We start from the raw sequence: 24,235 nt of genomic DNA on the forward strand, positions 1-24,235 counted from the left end.
GTGACATTGCATTCCCCTGGACCCACTTGCTGGTAATAGCCAAAGACGAATGCTCAGGTATGAATCTATCCGGTCGAAAATAAACAAACGGGACATAACCACTAACCTTCAGCAGGCAATCAAGAAGTCTTGTCTGTTGAATGTGTGTTAAAGTTGGCGTATGCACAAAAGTCACCTCCTGACGGGAGGTACTCCGATCGTATGCCGGCAGCAATTGTCGAGAAATTACGCAGGCCAACGAAGAAGGCATGGCTGGTCGTGAAGAGATTAAAGGACGAGCGCTCACATGATGCCCTACGCTCGTGGCATCTCGCATAAAATAAAATACCAGCAATAAACAAGTTGGTGCTATACTGACACCCATCTAACTCAAGGAAATGTGCACGAATGTAAAAAAAAGAAAAAAGCATCTAGCAAAGTCAGCATCTGGTGTCAAAACAAGTTCAAGACTGCGCGAGAACTGTGGTCTGCAACATCCTTTGTCTTATGGACAGACACACGTCGGACAGACTACTAGGCTTTTGAACGATACGCTACGAGAACACAACTATGTCTTGAAAACGTCACTGGCATGTGAAAATTTGCTGAGTACTGCTCGAGGACCGCTAGCGAGTCGAATTTTAAAGACCTATCATCGTTGTCAATAAAACTTGTTGCTGGGCGAGTTGCTTCATACTTGGAGGAAAACAAATATACTGCGCAAGATTCAAACAAGGATGGAGTGAAGGACACTTACAAGCGCTGCTTTCAACGAGCTTTATTCTTGATCGTTCGTCATTATATACCCTTGTTTGCACATGCGCGAAAGCATGTAGTCACAGTGACACAACCGCCGATTATAACAATTCCGCACAAAAAAAAAAAAAACTTATAGATATGGATGTATCACTAACGCAAACCTTCCGTCTCAGAGATATGTAGAAGGCTTCCATCAATTCACGGGCAGTGGTATCTTGGCTGTTAGCCAAGATCTTGACTTTTCGGGAATTCGGAACGCACATACAAGCTTGACAATGCGCAGGCAAATGCGCATTTCTTTTATTTATAATTGAAAGATCATGATCACGTCCACTGGACTGCACAACGTCCACTTTGCCCTACCTACAAATTTCCACAAGGTAGCAGTATCTCGTATGCCACGCATTTCACGTACCCCGCAGGGTGTGCTTTTTTCCGCAACCTCCGGGTTCTTTCTTCTTTTCAGAAGAGATCCTGGGGCAGAGTCGGCCAGCTTGCGCGGGGCGGAAAAAAACGATCGGCACATTGCGCCTGCTTGCTACCTTTTTTCAGGTTGTGGGATGCAGATATGGCTGCACTTCTGGACGCTTCTTACTTAGCTGCCCAGTACTTAGCTGCCCATCGTTGTCAAGTATAAGAAACAAATGCTCCGAGAAATAATCGAAGAATTTCCCGTTTCATCGCGATCAAATGGCACGTGTGTTAGGGCAACCGTCCATAGGAGACTAAAAAATTCAACTTCTTAAAAAAGAAATTCACGCATATCTAGATAGGAAAGGCTATTTCACTGCGTGAATCTTGCTTATCATCATTATTTTTGCTTTTTCCGTCTATGTTGGAGTATAGAACAGTTGGTAGTATGTGCTTTAGGTGTGTCTAGTGTATTATTGTTCTTAACATACTATACATAACGCAGTGTTCTATCATGTCAGAGAACTAACTGGCCCATTACAACACATTATTGTTAAATTCCCGGGTCTTTTGCATACGAACTGAAAGCTGCGCAAGTAGGTAATTATAGATGGAAAAACTGCAGGAGGCCCGAAGGACGAAGGAGACACCGCTTCTCTCTGCATCTTTTCTTGCGCGCTGCAGCTTAACCTTGGGCCTATTCTTTCAAATATGTTCACTGTAAACTCATTTGTGAAGCCCTCTGTATGCCTCACTTACCAGTGCTTTGGGAGATCATGAAGTACGCATGATCTTCCAAAGCACTGGTAAGTCCAAGTTATGTCAGCTAATTAGATTATCAGCTATCGCACGCAGCAAGTCTGGTTGCCACATTCGTAGTATGCTTCGCCGGAACTCCGGATTGCCAATCAGACTAGCTCGCTTTGAGGTGGGACTTCATAAACCTCTGCATCATAGAATAAGGCGCGAATTTAAAACATTTGTTTTCTTTCTTTTCTCTCTTCTAATTTTGCCAAACCAACTTTATGGTTTATGGCAACCTCTTCAGATGCCTCGGCGTCCTTTCTTCATATCTTGAGTTCCGTCGTCACAGTAAAATGGCTCAGTAATAATTTTCGCCATCAAACTCAGTAACAAAACAACAATTTATTTTTGACCTAGTTTGACGCCCTGATCTCCATCGTAGCACAACAGTGGCACTCCAGCGTTCTGTATATCTGAAATAAATAGAAATGAAGGTGGGGGGTTGAATTTGCCGTCGACTCAGAAATATGTACAAACATAAATAAAAAATGACGCCATGCTTGTAGATATAAGCACTTATGTTGAGTGAAACTAATCATGATGATTAGTTTTGGCAGCGATGCTCTTGGATAATAAGACACCACGAAGACCTCTACGATGAAGCCATATAGGAAAATGCCACAACATCCTAGATTGCGCAACATCAAAATTATAGCGATAGTTCAATACAATCTCAAAAATCTACATCTTTGATGCAAACAGTTGGGCCGCTAAATAACCTCCGTGATGTGTATCGCAAATAACCAAACCATGTTAATAACATCAATAATGAAAGCGCCCTAGCAAATAAAGAATCTCTAAGGGAGCGCGCATGGCGAGCACATAGGAATAATATTACTCAATATTACGTTCAATAGCCTGAATGCGGGCGTTTCGAGGACCTCGGATGGTTGCGCGTGCTGCGTACGCTAGAAAACTACTCAAATTAGTTGTTCATTTACTAAGGTAGATAACATTTCCACAGTGGTCTACAGGGCTATTGCAAGAGAGAATACAATAGAATGTCGCACACCCAACGAAATCTGCAATACAGTCTGCAGTCTACAAGTGGAAGCAGAAGGTATAAAATAAACAACAAGAAATTTCATCAAACATATGATGGAGTCCAAAATACCAATCAAGGAAGTTCTCGATAGCATAACCCCTACAGTTGAGTTCCGAAATTCTCAAACTGGCAGTTGTCAAATAGAAATGCTTATTCTATTCCAGCCGACAAGAGTTGGTATGTTGGCTTCTTGATTCATCTTGGTGAGTATCGAAGCAAAGGAATTCACAAGGCACCCGGAAAAAGTATATTGGACACGTGCGGAACATTGTGTGAGCACTTTTTCCATCTGTGCCCTTGCTATTTGTGCCCTACTATAACTGGCCTGTCCTATTCAAGGGGTCAGTAGCACAGGGAAAGACACTATACTTGATGTTGTCAGTACGTGTGAAGATGGACACCAGGTCGCTCCAAGATTTTCGGTGAAGCAGTCCACTTGAAAAAAAGATGTCCGACGATTGCGATACTCCTTAATGCGAAATTTGAGCGCAGCTGTATGCCTGTTCTCATTTCGCGATATATTGAGGCAAACAATATGAGACCGTAATCACCGCACCGAAAGGCAGTGGGCCAATTGCGTCAGCTCTTTCGCAGAGCGAGGGGCAAATGGGAACGTTGACATGATGGGCGGCATCGAAGCCAGCTGTGGAAGAAGACGACGAAGGCGCGAGCAGTGGCACGAGCGCGAGGGGCAGATGGGAACGTTGGCATGATGGGCGGCATTGAAGCCAGCTGTGGAAGAAGATGACGAAGAACGCGCGGGCAGTGGCACAAGCGCGAGGGGCAGATGGGAACGTTGGCATGATGGGCGGCATCGAAGCCAGCTATGGAAGAAGACGACGACGAAGGGGCGGGCAGTGGCACAAGTGCGAGGGGCAGATGGGAACGTTGGCATGACGGGCGGCATCGAAGCCAGCTGTGGAAGAAGATGACGAAGAAGGCGCGGGCGGTGGCACAAGCGCGAGGGCAGATGGGAACGTTGGCATGATGGGCGCCATCGAAGCCAGCTCTGGAAGAAGATGACGAAGAAGGCGCGAGCAGTGGCTCAAGCGCGAGGGGCAAATAGGAACGTTGACATGATGGGCGGCATCGAAGCCAGCTGTGGAAGACGACGACGACGACGAAGGCGCGAGCAGTGGCACGAGCGAGAGGGGCAAATGGGAACGTTGACATGATGAGCGGCATCGAAGCCAGCTGTGGAAGAAGACGACGAAGGCGCGAGCAGTGGCACGAGCGAGAGGGGCAAATGGGAACGTTGACATGATGGGCAGCATCGAAGCCAGCTGTGGAAGAAGACGACGACGAAGGCGCGAGCAGTGAAACGAGCGAGAGGGGCAAATGGGAATGTTGACATGATGGGCGGCATCGAAGTCAGCTGTGGAATAAGACGACGAAGAACGCGCGTGCAGTGGCACAAGCGCGAGGGGCAGATGGGAACGTTGGCATGATGGGCGGCATTGAATCCAGCTGTGGAAGAAGATGACGAAGAACGCGCGGGCAGTGGCACAAGCGCGACGGGCAGATGGGAACGTTGGCATGATGGGCGGCATCGAAGCCAGCTATGGAAGAAGACGACGACGAAGGCGCGGGCAGTGGCACAAGTGCGAGGGGCAGATGGGAACGTTGGCATGATGGGCGGCATCGAAGCCAGCTGTGGAAGAAGATGACGAAGAAGGCGCGGGCGGTGGCACAAGCGCGAGGGGCAGATGGGAACGTTGGCATGATGGGCGGCATCGAAGCCAGCTATGGAAGAAGAGGACGACGAAGGCGCGAGCAGTGGCACAAGCGCGTTCGGGCAACTGGTTACGCCGAGGGAAGCGGACGCTCAACCCAGGAACGGACGCCTAAGAGCTACGTTCTAAAACACGTTCACACAAACATTAATGTCGAAAACATGAATACATCAGCGCGTATGTTCTCAAGATTCGTGTTTGCGTGAACGTGAGTTTCACAGAGAGCAAACGGCGATAGCCGATATTGTAATTGACATTAAGAGAAAAAAATGGACCTGGCCAGGCCATGTAATGCGTAGGATGGATAACCGGTGCACTATTATAGTTACAGAATGGATACCAAGAGAAGGGAAGCGCAGTTGAGGACGGCACTAAACTAGGTGGGTGATGAAGTTAGGAAATTTCCAGGCGCAAGTTGGAATCAGCTAGCGCAAGACAGTGGTACTTGCAGATCGCAGGGAGAGGCCTTCGTCCTGCAGTGGATACAAATATAGGCTAATGATGATGATTATGAGTTTTACGAGTGCACTGTTTCCCCCAAAATTATGGCTCATCAGCTTGTACATCAGTACATATTAAGTACGCTCATGTTATGTATGCGATGACACCTAGCACAGCATTACAACGAAGCTAAGCTATGCTTCAAGAAAAACCTTAAAATGAAGGTTCTTGTTTGAATAAAACTATACGTGCGCACAGCAGTGCTCGAATGCCTTTTGTTCCTTAGAAAGCACCACCGAAAAAATCTGGTTGTTACTTGCAAAACACGAAACAAAACTGAGCGATACTCTAAGAATGTTCAGCGCTGTTGAACATGTAAAATTTGATAATCGCCAATGGAGCAGAGATTTCAAACTACAGGAGTTCAAAAGTCAGAACAGTGTTAGGTCCTCGGTTTATAGCCGACGTGAAAATTTAGCAAGACACCTATGTAGACAGCTGGCACCAAATAGTTCAGTACTCTGTTTAATTCAAATTAAGTGGAATAGTTAGGTTTATTCACGAATTTTAGACTGTGAGGTTAGTAATACCGATGGATCCTTCAGCACAGCTCATTGTCTATATAGATATTATTCTTGATCGGTGGATTTCGTTGGAATTATTCCCAGATACAGTCGTAAATTTACGCAAGGAGGTTATCTGTAGCGGTTTTTAAAGCTTTTAGAGCAGCATAAGTGCGCGAACACACCATCTCGTCCGGTCTGAAAGGACTTATTTGTAGTAGTGGCCGAGACCCTTGAAGCCGAATCCAAGCCCATAGCCGTAACCATGACCATAGCCAAGCCCGTAGCCAAGGCCATAACCGACGGCGACGGGAGCTGCGAAAGTCTTGACGACGGGCGCAGCGACAGCCACGGGAGCCACAGCCTTCACGACGGGCGCAGCGACAGCCAAAGGAGCGACAGCCTTCACGACGGGAGCGGCCACAGCGACGGGGGCAGCAACAGCAACGGCGTGGCCATATCCAAGTCCATAGCCGAGACCGTGGCCGTAGCCTAGACCATAGCCATAGCCAAGGCCATATCCGCCATAGCCGAGGCCGTATCCACCATAGCCGAGGCCGTATCCGCCGTAGCCACCGACGAAACCACCGTAGGCAGCGGCGAAAAGACCGAGGAAGGCGACGACGACCTGCATATAAATTAGAAGCAATAATTCATGCCGGCGCAGACATTGATGAGCCCGTAAATGTGGGTTGTACGTGGCCAGGAGCACATTAAAAGCTGGACGGCAATCTCAACAGAATGTTTTCACAAGTACGTTACTGGGGCCAATAGCCACGACTTAGTAGAACTTGAAGACATGTTTCGTCGTTTGTGATTGTGTTGCGCTGAGTTTTCACATTGAAAGGAGGAAACACCACGAGGAAGAAAGCCGAAGCATAGCGTCCGTCCGCAACTGTGGCGAAGACCGTTTGATTCGTGCGCGGGAGGCACTCGGATCAGTGCCGCCGTGAGCCCATCGGCTTTTTCTAATGGTTATAGATGCCCGCTAGCCCAGCATAAGGGTTTTTTATCTCTGAAGTTGGAGCCTATAGAATATTGAAAGGTCTCTCCCTTTGCCCACCACACCAATGATGAAATAGTCGAGTTTCCGTCGCAACTGCGGGAGGCAGCCAAATGCTGCCGACGGGTACTGACCAGTAAAATAGTTACAGGTGCTCTCCTAGTCCGGTGTTCAACCAATAAAGAACTTTAAAGGGCCCCTAAATCACTTCCGATATTTTTTTAACATTGCAAGTAAACACGCACATCGAGTTCAGAAAGCCGTCACAATCAACGATGCCAAACGCTGCAGCGCTACGCCGCGGGCGTGCCAAAAAAAAAAAAAAAAAAACAATGCCGTGCTCCTCTCCACGCCTTTCCGGTATCCCCAGCGGTCGTCGTGACGTCACCAGGCTGCATCTGGCGATGTCAACGGAGGCGACGATGTCGATTGGTCGAACAAGAACCTACGACTTCCGGTTAGTCTGCTAGAAGGTACGCGCACTCCCTGCGCTTCGTCCTGTTGCTCGCTTGTGCGCACTTGCGAATGTCCGGCGTCGTTCTGTGTGTTTCTCGTCCTACGTCTTCATAGCGCTAGTTATGTATGTCTCAATTCCGGAATACGCGCCAACTAGCCTAGCTTTTGTTTTTAAGCAGATGTGAAATAATAGTGGGGCGGTTCGTTTTTACGACAGTGGAAATAGTTCGGAAGCAAGATGCCAGCACCTATTGTTGGCCGGCATATAGGTATCACAAATTCGTGGCTACGAATTCAATTCAGGGGTTTTACGTGCCAAAACCACGCTTTGGCTATGAGGCACGCTCCTTGCTACAATATCCATGCATTCGCATAAAAACGTTTTTAAACACCTTTTGCTTCCGTGTACTTCCGTGTACTTCACAGTACACGGAGTTGCTTCCGTGTACTGTGAAGCCGCAATTGCTTCTAGATGGACATTTACAAGTCTCAGTGTTCTAAAGTCTGGCTACGGCGTTTTACTTTCTTAACGCGTGCATTTTTAGCGTTCAATAGCAATTGTGTTTACCCCACTCTCACAAAATTAATATGAAGGTTCCGCTTTCTCAAGCAAGCTTTTTTGGTCTGGCCTTCAATTTTCATGCGCCTATTGTAAACCAGTGTAAATTGGTGAGAGTGGAAATTTTAGGAGGCCCATCTCGAGCAATACGAGAATCATGTCACCGAATTCCCTCGTAGGGCGAGCCAGGATCATCTGGCACCCTCAATCACGTGTACTTCCGAAGGTTGCCTTGTGCGCGACCGAATAGCCTTCTGCGTAGCTGGCTTGCCATTATGAAGCAGGCATCTTGAAATATATTTTTGTTTTTAGTTCGGTTTGTGACATGCTTCTTTCTTAAAAAAAACAAGAAAACTACGGTAGTGTGTAATGGTGCTGTTTCGATAGAACGAATTGCTTTACTCCGTACAATATGGAGCCCGTGCAAGTTACGTATTTCCTTGCTAGATTTGTGAGTGAAAAATGGCAAAGACACAAGTAAATCACTCAAGAGCAAAACTGATTGACAAGATGCAATTGTAAAATAACTTGTAATTTGTCTCAGGCAATAACAGCTTCGTGAACTTCCCTGTTACAGTGATGCACGACATCCAAAATGTGCCCATGAACTGCGAAACATTACTGACCTCAAGGAATTAGTGACCGTGATTTAGACCGGTTGCTGTTTCTTCATATTTTTCAGCTAAGCGATATTTAGTTTGTCTCATTTGTGTTCAGTGTGGATTCCTTGATAGCTAATGAGATCTCGTAAGGTATTCGCGTATTATTTGAGCCCATAGAAGTTCTGCAGGAACCTTGTTTCCTTGTTGTTCACCCATAAGCACCACGTACCGGCTGAGGCAATTTAAAAGAAACTTTTTGAACTACGAGTCCGTTTTGTTCCTTCCTAGACCACACAAGAAGCAAAAGTAAGCCGTCGTTTCCAAAGCACTAGCTAAAACTTACTCGCAATAAGCAAAAAAATGTATCGTTCTTATCAACTGTCTCGAAAGGAAATCAATCGTTGAATGCTTGAGACGATAATAAACGACGCTTAAAAGCGCTTAAAATCAGCCTACCTCTGATCCTTCGAGTCTTAAATAAAATTAAAAAAGTCAATGAAGGTTAATTTAATATGCCAGCTCTGGCGTACTGGCACATACAGACAGACAGCTTTAGTTTAACGTTAGCGTAATAGCGGGGTCAAGGGAAATAGCGTTACCGTTCCGCAAACGAATTTTGCAGAAAGAGAGTTTTAGTATAACGTGATAGCGTAGTTTACGTGCAGCACGCTATTCCATTACGCTTTGAATTTCGCACACATAGGGCAACTAAGTAATTCTATGTTTGTGTGCGCCCGGAAAGTGCGATAGCCATCGCAATGGAAGCCAGGAGCGCGTTGTATTTTTACTTCCTATGTCTGCCGATCTACGCCGAAAGAGACAGCAGCACAAGCTGTCTACCATAGCCTCCGAAATCCTCCAATCTCAAAGGCCATATGCCGTCATCACGCCTATCTCCCGACTTTACCCATAGGTGATGCTCGCATCTCGGAGAACATAAAGTCCCTATATAAGAAAAGTACCGCCATCTACTCTTTCCTCCGCCGCCTCCTCTCCTAAAGCGCTTGCTTTTTCTTTACTTTTTGCTTGCGAAAGCCAAGTCGACGGTGGCGCACCTAGAAAGTCCACGTTGAAGCTTTCAGGCCGGGCGCGCGCCACCGCCGCCGCCGGCGACTGCGGCTGCGCAGAGGACTTTCAACGTGGCTCTGAGGCGGAAAAAAAAAGAAAATATAAAGAAGTGAAAAGCGCGCGCTATCATCGTCCAATCGGAAATACAGGATAACACAGGAGAGAGCGAAGCGGCATTTGTCAAAGGATGGCGGTACTTTTCTTATATATGGACTTTAGGAGAACATTTCTCTAGTTAGGCTTAGGCGCGTTCGAAACGGGAAGCGATCTCGAAAATTCCTCAAGGTTAGCAACAACACTCTTTCGTCGAAGCGGCATGAGACTAAGCAAAAGCCGTTTACGCAGTCATTTGCTACGAACGAAGTGAATTCTGCAAAAACAACGCCAAATTCAGTTCTAAGTGGGCGACCGGGACCACCGCCAGTTTTACGTAAACCACTCAAAGTCGGTAACGTTCAATCTGAGAAATAGCGTGCGTACGCTAAACGGCATGGGTCGGTTAGCGTTCTGCGCATGCGCATTTCGATCGCGCTATTCCGGTAAGCCCGTTATTACGGTAAACACGCTAAACTATAACTGTCTATGATAAAGTTAAGTTTGGCAAAGAAAGCAGATCACATCGGCCAACTCTGATCACCCAGACTTTTTAGATAATGCACCGGCGGCGCTAAGCCCGTAGTCATCACCATAGCAATCTTTCCTTGTCCTCAATGCCCACAGTATCACTAACATTTTCCGTGTCTCTGATCTCCAATTCTTGATTCTTACACAAGTCCCTCAAATGATCATATTCATGGAAACATGGCTGCAGTGAGGTATGCATACTGGCCTCCTCCTTGACATAGAACATCTTAAAATAGATTGCGATTCACGACACGGAGAAGTGTGCATCACGCTTAAGGGATATGTTACGGCTTTGGTTCATTCCACCGTACCGAAACAGTTTAGTGAATTTCAAAATATCTTTGATTCTGTGGATGCAGTGTATCGGCCACGTTCGATTCTCCAGGAATTTCTAGACCAAGTGAGTCCATTTTTGTGCACAGGTGTATATATAGAAACACACGACTAAGAATGGCCAAATAGTTTAAACTACCGCTCATAAATTAGCAGGAGCTCATTCATGACGCCGTTGAAAGGTTCAAGCGCTGATAAATTGTTTGACTTAATGTTTTCCTCTAAGCTAAACCCAATTGTTCAGAGAGAGAGAATAACTAATGTTTTCCTCTAAGCTAAACCCAATTGTTCAGTGAGAGAGAATAACTTCATACGTCACGATCGTTGTTGGATTTAGTGTTCATGTCCAGCCATGTAGATCATTATTCGGCAAGAGTAGAGGACTACATTTCCGATCGCAAAATAATTGTTGTGAGTATATCCATATACGCGATGCCTCGCGCGAAGCATTTCGTACCTCTGACAATGAAGGACTACAAACGCGCTGAGGTCAATACAATTCTCGGTTTTCTTAAACTCGCGATCGAGGAATTCGAAGAAAAAGGCCAAAACAAAGCATTTAAAGACTTGTGGAATAAATTTAGGCTATTCTAAACCCTGTGTGGGCGGTTTGATACCATCCCATATAAAGAAATCGATACACCGCGGAGCGCTGGTATTATTCACATTAGGCGAAAGCTCAAGAGGTTTTGTAATAAAAAAAAAAGCTTCAGGTGGAAAGTCCAAACTTCGCACTAAGTTTGAACGTACTCTGTATAAAAAATAGTTATTTCACCGAACAGTGACCAGCTTATTAAGGGTTTCCCACAAACGTTTTGGAGGTACTTTAGTGAAAGAAAAGGTGGAATCTTAGCAACAGCAAATGGAACTGAAATTTTGACGAAGGATGCTAGCATTGCCGGACATTCTAAAATAAAATTTTCAATTAGTGCTTTCTTGCCAGTACAAACGCAAACCTGAGACGAACGCATAAAATACATAAGATACCCTATATAAACACTAGTAATAACTCGAGCGGGTGTGTTTTTCAACAGCTACTAGGCCTAGACAAAATTTTATTGGGCCCGATTTCACTACAACTGATTTTTCTAAGCGCTACGCCGAGTGGATGTCATATTGCCTAAACAGTATCTTTGAAAAGTGACTTAATTCGCAATCTTTGCTGCATTATTGGCATAGTACAGTTGTGATCCCGCTACTCAATGCTGGCGACCGCACACTTGATAATAACTATCCTCCTATCTGTCTCTCATGTATCCCTTGTAAGCGTATTGAACACATAAAAACATGTAACATTATATTTAAAAAAAGTAGTTTACTTCATAGCTGTCAGCCTTCCGAGTGGGGCTCTCGACCATAAGTGAACTTCTAGGAGCAGTTCATGAGATCGCCGCAGACACAGATGCCCAGCCATAGTTTATTGCAATTTTTATAGACCTTGCAATCACCTTTGAAAAGTAATTCGCAATAAACTAGTTTTCAAGCTGCGAAAAATTGTGGATAGATGAAAGATTAGTAAACTTATTAAAATAATATTTGACTAATCGTATACAAAATAGTGCGTTCAAATGGCTCTTTTTCAAATCCACTTAAAGTAATTTTGGGTGTTCTTCAACGATCAGTCTTGGACCCGTTGTTATTCTTACGGTATATTAATGGTACTTTTTCTGTAATTGAATCCCCCGTTAAATGGCAGCTTTTCGCAGATAATTCTCCAATTTATTACACCACAACCAACGTGGCTTACCAGTCACAATTCTTGTTTGGATAAATTCAATCGATGGTCTAAGCGATTGGGGATGAAAATTAATTCTAATGAATCAGCCGGCCACATGTCACTCAATACCAAACGTATTGTTTTTTTATATTTTATTGACGGTAATGTACTGATACATGCTAATCACCATAAATACTTCGGCGTAACAAGACAGCAGCCCTAAGCGTTATATACATTACATGTATATAAAATGTGTGCTAGAAGCCAATCAGGGGCTGGGATTCGTAAGTAAAAATCTAGAGCAAGCGACACGAGACGTAAAGCTAAAAGTCTACAAGACTTTTATCAGACATATCATGCAATGTGCCTCGGTTCTTTGCCAAAGAAATAAATTAAAAGTAATTTCTCAGGTGCTACTAGTATACAGCCTTACATAGCTCGCAGTGATATGTTTTGACATTCTTTTTTCCCGGCCTGTGTTGAACTGTGGAATATGTTGCCAAGCTCTGTAGTGATATTCGTGCGTTTTAATGCTTCTTAGACCTCTTGTTTGCAAGATTACGCGGCACCTTGATGTCTCTGTGCATCTATAGATAAATAAATAAATAGTGTAAGAGAACCAAAATTAGACTATGTCACATAGTACTACGTCCTCTTTTTTGTTGTTCGTGTGTTCTGAAGACGTCTACAACAATTATATTTAACTATTTGAATCCTGTTCATACGCCCATTGTAGCTATCTATAAAAGCACTAATAAGCGTAATGTAGTCCATGCGCCTTGTCTGGGGTTCTTTAACCTGCCCCCAATGCACGGCAAATGGGTGTTGTAGCACTTGCAAGACAAACTACTGCTATAAAATAAAATGACGATGCAGTATTCTATGCGAGTGCATCAAAGTGCATTTCCTCGAAAAATAAAGTTTATAAAAAGTGACACTATTTATTCGCTTAAGTTGTTTGACCACGTGGAATGCAAAAAATGCGCTAAATTGTCTCGTATCGTTTAAGTTGCCGTCTAATTATATTAGAGAGAAAACAGTTCGGAAAGCTGATGATGGTAAAACAAACAGTTCGTTGGGACTGAACTTGATTACGGTCTGTAATTTCATCTTCGCAATTTTATCCGGCATAGCTGCCACCTTCGCACTCCAAGACGCGTGTACATGATACTTATGTTGGCAGTGGAGCACAGAATATAACACAGTGCAATTGGTGTTAGCAGACAGTAAAATTGCCTATTAATATTACGTTGCCGTCACCTAACACAAGTGTAGAAAACTTCCCCAGAATCATAGGTAAAAGTCTACTCTGATTATATGCCTAAAATTGTCGATTCATGTATTGATCCACCCTTTAGTGCGGAGTTAGGATGTCAGGATAGTGCCATGTATTGCCGCACTTTGAAGCTGCCATCGACGGCAGCCTTGGTCAGCGACGTTGGCCTTCTGCAATGAGCAAGCGCTGCCCTCGCTTCATTGGCCAGAGTAACCGTAGCAACTGGTTAGCCTGCCTGCAACTAGGAAACGCAAGGGCAGCCCGCTTAAAAAATAATTTCCGGAGTTTTACGTGCCAGAACCACAATATGATTATGAGGCATGCCGCAGTGGGGGACTCCGGATTAATTTTGACCACCTGGGGTTCTTTAACCTGCCCCCAATACACGGCACATGGGTGTTCTAGCCTTTCGCCCCCATCGAAATGCAGCTGCCGATGGCCCGCTTCGATGACGCCGTGGGAGTGATGCTCTCGCGGTATTTCAAAAAGAAAGCTGATACCAGGACGACCCGCTTTAAAAAAAAGTGTACGCATCCAAAAGGTGAAGTGGATTGTGCTATGTTTTGGTTAAGTGGAAACAAGTCTACCTAATATAGGCGAACCTCGAAAGTAATAAAGTGTAAATATGTAGCCTGTCATCATTATTCTTCCAGAGAACTGCAGCAATGTCGACCGTTGGTGAGCACGCATGTTAAAGTATGAAACAGCGCAGACACAAAGCAAGAAAAGAAAAAAATAACGACAAGCAGCGGTTTGTATTGTGCGGTCTTTCTGCTTGTGTCATGTTCTTGTGTGTTCATTCATACGTTAAGATGACTTCACAAGCAATATACTCATCTCAAAGAATTAGGTTTAATAAGCTTACCCCTTACCCAATGCCCATTCCTCGGGCCTGTAAGGTATTTTGAATAAATAAATAAACTTTGGCGGTTACTGCTATACAAAGGTGCTAATGCAACTCACGTTAAGGGTCAACCACAGAAGAATGTGACGCACATGTGTCGCCGCGTAAGCAGGCTAGACTAGAACATTTCAATGAAACTTACTAACAGGTTCACCTCAAAGTGATAATTTTAACCAATGTTAACTAGGTAGAGGGTCACAGAACCTGGAGCATAGAAGTGAAAACTGCGAATGCGTGATGAGCAGGCGCGCAAAGTTGATCGAAGGCTGAAACGGGTCACGATCAGAAGTTTCGGCTTGACAACTAGCATTTGCAATTTGGTACAATAACGACACAGAGGAGCGAACGGCTGAGTGTTACGCGACATATGTATCTTCAGTGCATGCCTGGTCGCTATCATCGCCTTCAAATACCGTGTGGTGTCTGGAAGCAGAGCAGCTCACAGCCATTTACGTTCAAAGATTTATGCATCATTCCTGCCCTGTCATTCGCGTCGCCCATCGCCAGCATGTTTTACTCGTGCGTGCTGAATCGGGGAGCTTGTGGCGTCGAAGGTTTCGTTCGCTCGATCTTGGTTCCCTGTCAGTAACGCAGCACTGTCATTTTCTCTTTTTTCTACAATTTGGGATCGGCGCAAAGAGCAAAGCTCAAAATACACTTACGAGGCTGTTCATGTTTGTGGCGTACGGGAATTGGTTGATCTCCTGTGGTCTGCCAATGCCAGCCCAGTTGTTTTTATAGTGGGCACCCTGCAGGAGGCGGGGCCTTCTCTTTCGTCCACATATCCGTATCATATGTGGATAAATTTTGTTTCGCTCTCCTGGTGAAGCCGTGTGTTGGGCCCCCACCTCTATGATCCTGCATTGCTTGGACTGTACCCTCCCCAACAGGTCGGTAAGCGAGTAACACAGACAAGCCTTCGACTTCTAGGTCAGTTGCCAAAGCGTAGAATGGCGACAGCGCGCAGTCAGCGCGTGACTAGGGAGACGGTTTAACCTAAAGCGAGCCCTGACGTGTTTGCAGCTGATAGGAAGGGAGCTAGTGCCAGGGCGCCGCCTTCGTGAGAGTGCGACTGCAGAGGCAAAGATAAATGGGCGACGCGTACATTCGCGAACTCCTTTCTGCGTGAAAGCTCCGCCACCTTGACTCGCTGCTTCCGATCGGCCATCGTTACTCTTCTGGCACGGCAAAGGATCATTCGGCAGGTAGCAGCCAGTGCATAAACAAGCTGGAAGTCAATTAGCCCCCTGCGAGCGACTCTATCAACACAAAGAACGGTCGCCCCTCACAAGAAAGGAAAAATAGCAATATTGAAACCGCAAGCGGGTGTTCCTGTGGGCGGAAATCTCACAAAATGAAAGAAAATGAGTAAGCGCCGCGTAACGACTCGTTCAACCGAGCGAGGAAAAAAATAAAAGAACAGGTCGAAGCTGCCGCGGTTAGCGATGAAGGTTGGCCCGTGCTTTGGTGGAAGGCACAAGAGACGCCCAAGGTGTGCCTCTAGGCGCAACGCGAGAGAAACCAAGGCGTGCTTTTGTTACCGCAGCCCGCAGGCAGGCCGCCGCGTGTCCAAGACGATACGATCGCTCCTCCGCTCGTGCGTTGCTGGCTAGGTCGTAGGCCGCCCTCGCTACGCGGCCGTAATTACATCGCGGGCACCGCAGTGGAGCCCGATTTCTCGTGGCGCCTGCACACGTCTATAGGCAGAAGCAATCTGCAGGAGAAAAAAAGACAAACGAAAACAAAAGCAAAGCAAGCGCTTTTGCTCGAGGGCGGAGGGTCATGGTGTTAAAGCGACAAGATCGCAGCCTTCTGTCTAGTCCGGTGCAAGCAAGAGCCGCCGGCGGCTGTGGGCAGTTTCCCAGCGCCGGCTATGTCGTATCAGGAAATCTATGTAGTCGCGTTTAGATGCACCGGTCGCGAGAGCAAATGGCCGCCGCTTTTGATATTCATTTACTAGAGAAATATCATTGTCATGTATGTTGGGCGAATAGAGACTGGTTCAGAAACAGGCCACTGACACTTTCAATACGAGAAACAGTGATCTATTTGACGCTTCTCAATAAGATCAAGTATTTACTTGTGGGAGACACGTATTGAAGACGCATTATTCCATTTAACGGCAGGTTAGCTTCTACGGCATTATTCATTTGACATTCTCACGTATTATCACAATATTCCTCGAAATATGAAACAGGTGCCGAAGCAAACTAAGCGGCCCAAAAGCACGTGGACAGCAAGGCAAAATGACAACATATAACTCTAGTTTATTCACGGAAAATACTTGCTGTAAGCGCAGCTTGTCGCAGTCAGGCGTGCGTCCTATCACTTAATTTGTCCTCCGCATTTTACACAGCTTGTTCCCCTTCGACTTGAACGCTCTCTCAGCTTGCTCACTTAGCGCAAAGAAATTCCCAAAGATGAGGCCATCGAAAACATGCCATGTCTATTTGGTACCTAATCGCTTACAAGAGATGAGGTATGAGTTTGAGTTCCAAGCACGAGCTTGGAACGAAAAGCTATTGTTCGTCTGTGACCTTCCGAGACAAATAATACACAGAAGTTAGGTGGCATGCATAACGCTGTAGCCAAACCTTAGCTGTTCGCAGCATTAGCTTCCCTGCCTACAAATTCGAATCGTCCTCGCAGTTGCTGCCATCATGGCGTCAGCTAATCGGGACTGAGTCTGTTATATCCTCATTCCTTTATTTTTTCTTGGTCTGTAGTGATGTCATGCGCTCACTAAGTCAGAGATCAGTCTTAAGTCTTTGCGTAACGTTAGAAGGATGCCCGGAGCGCTTCCAGGAGTAAATGTGTGCGTACGGCTCAGTGCAATATCCTTTCACGCCTCGGGCTGATGCCGACCAAGCTGCCGGGAATTGTATGCGTGATAGCGCGACCTTCTTGCGCCGACGTGGTACTAGGCGCGGTGAACGCAGATGGTGACTCAATTCGCCACGGCGAAAGCTGCAATTAGGGTGCGTTCTCTGACCCCCTTAGAATTTTGCTCGTTCACCTCACGAGTGGTCAGTGACCAAGGGCCCCTACACAGTTTATTTTCTTTTTCTGCCACCGCCTGTCGTAATACGAGACAGACATCTGTATTTTTCTTGCGATGATGCAAGTCCACTTTTTATCAGTCTGTGTTCGCCTTCTATCACGCGGTATTCAGACGGGGAAGGCCCCGACAGGGAGAGGAGCATGTGTTGTGGGGCGTCGCGTTGTTTTGGGCAGGCCAAGCTCTCACGCCGAAAATGCGGGGTTCGGGGCTGTCACTGTTGTGCCTGGATATTAGCAGCCTATGCTTGTAGCAAAGCCATACTTTCTTGCAGACAAAGGTGTTAAAAACAGTCGAAAATTTTGAGAGCTTACTGAAAAATGTCGTCGGACCTTTAGAACTGTATGGATTAGCTTCAGGAATGCAAATATGTACCAGCAAAATCAAGAGTCATGCACTTACTTGTCCGTGGGAATGCGAATGCATTATAGTCCCTTTGGTGAAATGTTTCTTTGCGCACGTTCCATGTACGCGCAAGCTCTCGCCCGCATTATAATTGCGCCTCGTGAACGGCAAATCAAAACGCGCCAAACGTCTCAACGAGCTCGTTTTCCCGCGAGGAGTTCATGACTCGAAGGCCCGCCCAGTGCCGTTCAATATGACATTAATGATTTTTATTTGATACGCTCAATATATATACTCATGACGTGGCGCCACCTCCTCCCCATTGGCTGTGCCGTCACGCGCCCAATGACGCACACACTAGGCCCCATCTTTAGTCAGCGGCTGCGACGTCACGTGTGCAATGACGCAAGCAATTGACACACCTTTAATCTACCAGAACCATGGAGCCGCTGCGGCGTCGAGGAAGCATGCTCGTCTCGCAACCCGGAGAGAGAGGGAGAAATAACTTTATTTGGTCCAAAATGTGGTTAGAGGAGGGGGTAATGACTAGAAGCCTCCCCCGTCCCCCCTTTAGACGGCGGCCGGCAGCCCCTGAGCCACGGCGGCGTCCTCAGCCATTTGGACTACTCTTGCTTGAACATCCGGGTCCGAGCTGAGCAACACGGTCTCCCATTGCTCCTCATTTCTTATTATTAAACTGGGTTGTGGTTCTGAACAGTTATTGTTGTATTCTTTCTTTGCGTATGCCCAGATTATGTGTTGAATATCTGCTCGGTTGTTACAATGCTTACATATGTCTGTGTATACATCTGGGTGATAGTGACTGAAGGCAATGTGGTTGGGGAAAGTGTTGGTTTGTATTAGCCGCCAAGCCACTGATTGCCACTTGTTTAATGACCAATGTGCTGCCCGATATCTATCCCTGGTCAGTCTGTAATGATCAATGATTTCCCTAAAGGAAACCAGCCTATCTCTGCCCGACCGGCGGATTGCGAATGCGTCCGTGTTGGTGTTGGTGACGTCGTCTCGGTCTGCGAAACCTCGAGCCGCGTCATACGCATTCACGTTGCCTGGCAGGCCAGAGTGGGCTGGTGCCCAGATGATTTGTATTCCCCTAGCTCGGTCTCCGTGGAAACCAGCCTGGAGGATTTTTTGCGCCTTTGGCGAGATGCGTCCATTAGCGTAATTTAATATGGCGGTCTTGTAATCACTTATTATAAGTTTATATTTGGGAGAAGATGTCACTGCTAGAGCAATGGCGACCTCTTCTCCTACCTCTGGCGTTGTTAGGATTGTGGCTGACGCACTTGCATGTCCTTGATTATTGACTACGGCCACTGCCATGGCATCTTGATGTTCGTAGTCGACTGCGTCTACATAGAGCACATCTTTAGAATTATGAAACCTTCTTCCTAATGCTTTGGCTCTTTTTTTTTCTTCGTTCTTCGTTGTGCGAATGATGCATGTGTTTGGTTAACGGGGGGATATATAGGTGTCTCCTAATGTCCGCAGGTATATCTGTTTTGATGTCAGTTCTGGGTTCATAGTTGATGCCCAGTGATTCCAGAATATGTCTCCCGGTTTGACTTTTCGAGAGCCTCTCCATCTGGGCAGTTCTGTGAGCTTCTATCAATTCTTCTATTGTGTTATGGAGCCCCAGCGCTTCAAAACGTTCATTCGAAGTGGAGACCGGAATCCCCAGAGCTTGCTTGTAGGTTTTCCTGATCATGACGTTGATTCTTTTCTTCAGTTTTAAGGTCTAAGAATGGCGCTACGTAGACGATCCGGCTGAGAACAAAAGTTTGAATTAGTCTGATCAAGCTATTTTCGTTCATACCGTGGTGTTTATTTGCTATGCGCGAAATAAGACGCATTGTGTGATATGTATTGCTTTCTAACTGTCTGATGGTTTCAATATTGTAGCCGTTGTTCTGAATCCGCATACCGAGGATCTTTATACTTGTAACCAGCGGTATGGGTTGTGCTTGGTATGCGAAGAGCTGTATATTGGGGACTTCGGTTTTCTTTTTCCCTCTTGACGTTGGCTGGTATAGCAGGAGCTCGAATTTCTGTGGGGAGCATCCCAGACCTCTCGGCCCAACGTATGCTTCTACCGCATCAATCGCCTTTTGCAGTGTGTCCTGAATATGACCATCACTGCCTCCCGCTATCCATAGCGTAATATCATCGGCGTATAGGCTATGATTTAGATCTTCAATGTTATTATGTATTTCCGGGAGGCCTATCATGGCGACATTGAAGAAAAAAGGCGAGAGGACAGAGCCTTGCGGCGTACCTCTGCTTCCCATATCTAGTTCGTCCGACGCCACTCCTCCTATTGTTAAAATTGCTCTTCTGTAAGATAGAAAGTCTTTGATGTATTCGTACGTCTTACGCCCAACTCCTAATTTTTCCAGGTTTTCCAATATTGCTTCATGTTTCACATTGTCAAAGGCCTTGGTTAGGTCTAGTCCCAGTATGGCCCTGGTATCCATCCGGGAGCAGCCGTTTCCGTCTATTATTTGGTGCTTAATTCTCAGCATTATGTCTTGCGTCGATAATTTCGGGCGGAAGCCCACCATTGTGTGTGGAAAGGCTTCTCTGTTCTCCATGTATCGGTTTAATCTGTCGAGGACCACGTGTTCCATCAATTTCCCAATGTACGAGGTCAGCGAGATTGGTCTGAGGTTGTCAAGCTGTAGTTTTTGGCCTGGCTTCGGGATCATAACGATTTTTGCTGTTTTCCACTGTTTCGGGATTTTGCGTCTTTCCCAGCAGATGGTCATGTATTTTGTGAGAGCTTCAATAGACTGATCATCCAGGTTACGAAGCATCTTGTTGGTAACTCCGTCTGGGCCCGGAGCAGACTTTGTGCGGAGGTTTTGAATAGCCCCTTGTACCTCTGCAACGGTAAACGGACGATCGAGTGCTTCGTTGTATGCCCCTGCGTATGCCTTTACATTTTCTTTGGGATTGGATCCTTTGTATTTGTCTTGGATTTCTTTAACTCCTTGTCTGTACCAGGGTAATTATGTATTATATTGCTTAGCTTGTGCTTTTGCGTCGTCTTGCTCTTATCTGGATCAATTAGATGTCTAAGGACATTCCATGTTTTGGCGAGACCAATCTGTAGATCCATTTCTTCGCACGTGCTGTACCAGTTTTGTCTGGTTAGTTGGTGCGCGTAATTTTCTATGTCCTGATTTAGCCTTGCAATGCGTCTTCGTAGGTTACGATTTAGCTTTTGTTTGCTCAATCGTCTTTGCAGGCCTTGTTTCGCTTCCCACATGTGTAGGAGCTTGGCGTCGGCTTGCTTTATCTCTGCTTCCTCTGGTATGGTCTTAGTTGCCTGGTTGACACATTTGTGCAGCTGTTCAACCCAGGATTCAATGTCTTCAATGTCCTTTGGGTTGCTGCTGTTTTCTTCGGAATCTCGTTCAGCCGTTCTTATTTTCCTGAATGAATTCATCGCATTCGGTGATTCTAATTTGGTTGCCTTCTCTGGGCTTGGTTGTTCCTGTAACTAGTGTGGTGGCCACTATGTAGTGGTCACTTCCTAGGTTTTCCTGTAGATTTAGCCATCCCGCATCAGCTTTAGCATTTTTTACAAATGTCAAATCTGGCGTTGTGTCCGTACACACGCTGTTCCCCAGCCTGGTGGGATGTGCTGTGTCGGTAATCAGAGTAAGACCATCGCGCTGAACGTCCTGCCATAGAGGTCTTCCCTTCACCGTTTCCAACCTGTAGCCCCAGGTGGGGTGGCGCGCATTGAAATCTCCTGTTATTATTAAAGTGTGCTTTTTTGCTATATCTAGCGCCTTCCGGAAAGATTCGCGAAGCTATGTTTTTTCTTAGGATTGCTGTATACGTTTAGTACGAAGAGACTGTTCTTGTTTCTGTTTTTTGCCGATATAATTTCAACGAAAACGTGGTCGATGTATTCTGTGTCTATATCATGTCGGATGACCGGCAGATTGCGTCGGACCAGTGTCGCAACCACAGGCTTGTTGTTACTTCCATCCATATTGACCAGGTCTCCTTGACAGAATGTTTTATATCCAGATAATTTGGCAGTGCATCCAGTTTCTTGTAGGCAGATTGCGTCAGGCACTGGCCCCTTAACTTTATTATCTACAAACTATTGCAGGTTTCCTCGTTTCCTACGAAACCCGCGACAGTTCCATTGCCATATTGTATACGTGTTATTAGTAGCCATGGTGACGTTACTGTAGCCCTATTTACGTCAGCTGCGGCTGGCCTAGAGTACGGTTTTTGGGTCTTAATGAGACCGACTTGTCCACCCATGCCTTCCGTATGCGTAGCATTTTCTAATACAGCAAGTCTGGCATTAATATTGCCCATGTATTTGGCCATCATTCTTTCTATGCTTGCATTTATCCCTTCACTAATGGAGAATTTCTAGTTTGCGATCCGTCTCCTCACTAAGTAATTGTAACTTTTCATTCAGAAACTTTTCGTCTATGTACTGTGGTTGTGGCGGTTTGGCTACTACTTGTTCTTTCTGTGTTATTTCGGCAGTAGCCCTCCTTTTCATGGGAGGGGATGCGGAATCTTGGTTAGCGTTAGCTACAGGCCTCTTCTCTTGACTTTCTTGAATCTGTGTAATATCCATCTTATTGTTGTCATCTATCTGCTTCTTGTTTCTAAGCTTGGTGATCTCTTCCTTAAGTAATTTGTTTTCTTCTAACGAAAGATGTAAAAGCTTTTTATTTTTGCACAATTCTGCTTGTACTTCGGCTAGTTAATCGTTTTGCGTATGCTGTGTGGAGCTCTGGGAGACCGTGTTTGCCCAGCTCACCTTATTTGGTTGGTCTTCTCCATGAGGCACCTCGGTTGTCCCGTTCCTTGATTGGGACTTGGACCTGGATCTTGACCTGGATCTTCACCCGGATCTGGACCTGGACTGCTGTCTCCACGGTGATCTCGACGCCCGTGTGTTGGCAGCGGTTTCGTCGCAGCTCGGCCCTTTGAGGTCGGAGGTCGTTTTCTTGTTGCTGTCGTGTTGTGCTTTTTGCGCGCTGTCCGAAATGGGTAGGCGTGGGAAGGATTCCGATCGTTCCCTTCCTGTCTTTAATATGCCTGGATTGTTGGATTTTCCCTCGGCGTGGCGTTCTTGTGCTTTCTTCTTCTCGAGTTGCCGCTTCTTCAGGAGAAATGGGACCTGATAGCGCTGGCTGCATCCCTTGTCTCCTGTGCGGTGGTCCTTACTACGTATGGCGCACTTGGGGTCACAGCTATGGCTCTCCGGCGGATTCTTGTATCCGCAGTCCGTGCATATTTTGTTTTCCGGCGCCTGGCAGACGTCAGATCTGTGACCTAGTCTGCCACATGCTCCGCAGATCTCGTTTTTCTTTTTTTGCCGGTAGCACCTGTATTCGGTACCCCTGTAATAGACGAAGTACGGGACTTCTTCATCTTTGAAGACTATTACTACGGATGTGGTCTTGCCCATTCTTCGTGCTTGCAATATGGTCGGGTTCCGTATATTTACCAGGCTTTTGGTGATGTCTTCTTCGCTCTCTGCTTCTGGGATGTTATGTATCACTCCTTTCGCAGTGTCTTCAGGTGACGTTGCGTATGCCATTATTTCGTACCTCTTTCCTTGGATGACGATTGCTTTTATGCCGTTGTATCTTCTAGCGCGTGCCATCTCTGGCGTGCTGATCAGTATTATGTTCTTGAAGTTGTTGGGGCGTAGCGTGTCTATGATGGCGTCGTTCACGTGGATCCCGGCTGCATTCAGGATGCTGTCCCTTAGAGATACGTGACTTGTTTTGGAGACGTTCAGTGCTTCCTTGGGTCGTAAAGTAATTTTGATTGCGTCTTTTGGTAATTCTGGCAGCCGCGGTGCTTGTGGTTGCTTGCGATGGCGTGGCCGACCGCGTGCGGCTTCCCTCTGTTCTGCGTCCTGGTTCCTGTTCTTGTTTTTTCTAGCCTCGACGCTGAGGTCCTCCAGAATCTTGGCTCTTCTTTGACGGTGGCTTTCCCTTCATCCAGCATCAGCCTTAAAATATTCAGGCGAAATGATTTCGCCTTCTACCACCTCCTCCATGCTCATGATGTGCCTTGCGTTGTTTTGCTGCTCTGCCGTGGTGGGGGCTGGCTCTTCGAGCGCAGCTGGTGCGGGCTTTCAAGCTCCTCGTGGCGCGCGGCCTCACCTGCTAACGTGGCCGCTGCCGCTCGCCGATGGCACTCCTGCTGTTCCGCTCGATCCAGAAAATCGGCTGTACCCCGCAGGGGCGTCTGCGTAAGCAGGCGTTTGGTGTGTTGCGACACCACGGACCCGAGCACACGAGGGTTGGACCTTCCCACGTTTAACCGTGCGTGGCTTAGCCGTGTCCGGGGAAAAGGGGATCCTGGGGTTGCGCCAATGCTGAGTGCTTGGACCTTTATGGCCCCTCGGCGGAGGTAACACACCCCTTTGGCCTCGGCTTCACGTAGACGGCACTCCCGGACTGACCCATCCGGGAGAAATCGGTAGTTGCCTTTTCCTATCCTCCTCTCCATCCTTCGTCTTTCTCTCATACTTTCAAT

The 24,235-nt window shown here is 46.4% G+C and overlaps 1 protein-coding gene across 1 annotated transcript; it reads right to left on the reverse strand.

Annotated features, from left to right (window-relative positions):
• Positions 1 to 2,303: 2,303 nt before the first annotated feature.
• LOC119453944 (cuticle protein 65-like) lies at positions 2,304 to 15,086 on the reverse strand. The gene is made up of 3 exons (XM_037715976.2): positions 14,940 to 15,086; positions 5,921 to 6,363; positions 2,304 to 2,366 (listed from the first exon to the last, which is right to left on the reverse strand). The coding sequence occupies exons 1-2, from the start codon at positions 15,069 to 15,071 to the stop codon at positions 5,944 to 5,946; spliced, it is 552 nt and encodes a 183-aa protein (XP_037571904.2). The 5' UTR covers positions 15,072 to 15,086; the 3' UTR covers positions 2,304 to 2,366; positions 5,921 to 5,943.
• Between the last annotated feature and the right edge of the window lie 9,149 nt (positions 15,087 to 24,235).

The sequence above is a fragment of the Dermacentor silvarum genome, chromosome 5, assembly GCF_013339745.2.
Source record: "Dermacentor silvarum isolate Dsil-2018 chromosome 5, BIME_Dsil_1.4, whole genome shotgun sequence".
NCBI classification, from domain to species: domain Eukaryota; kingdom Metazoa; phylum Arthropoda; class Arachnida; order Ixodida; family Ixodidae; genus Dermacentor; species Dermacentor silvarum.

Coding starts and splice junctions, on each gene's coding strand:
- LOC119453944 (XM_037715976.2), bottom strand. CDS start 15,071: ATGATACGGATATGTGGACGAAAGAGAAGGCCCCGCCTCCTGCAGGGT. Junction 6,364..14,939: donor CCACAAACATGAACAGCCTC/GTAAGTGTATTT, acceptor ATTTATATGCAG/GTCGTCGTCGCCTTCCTCGG.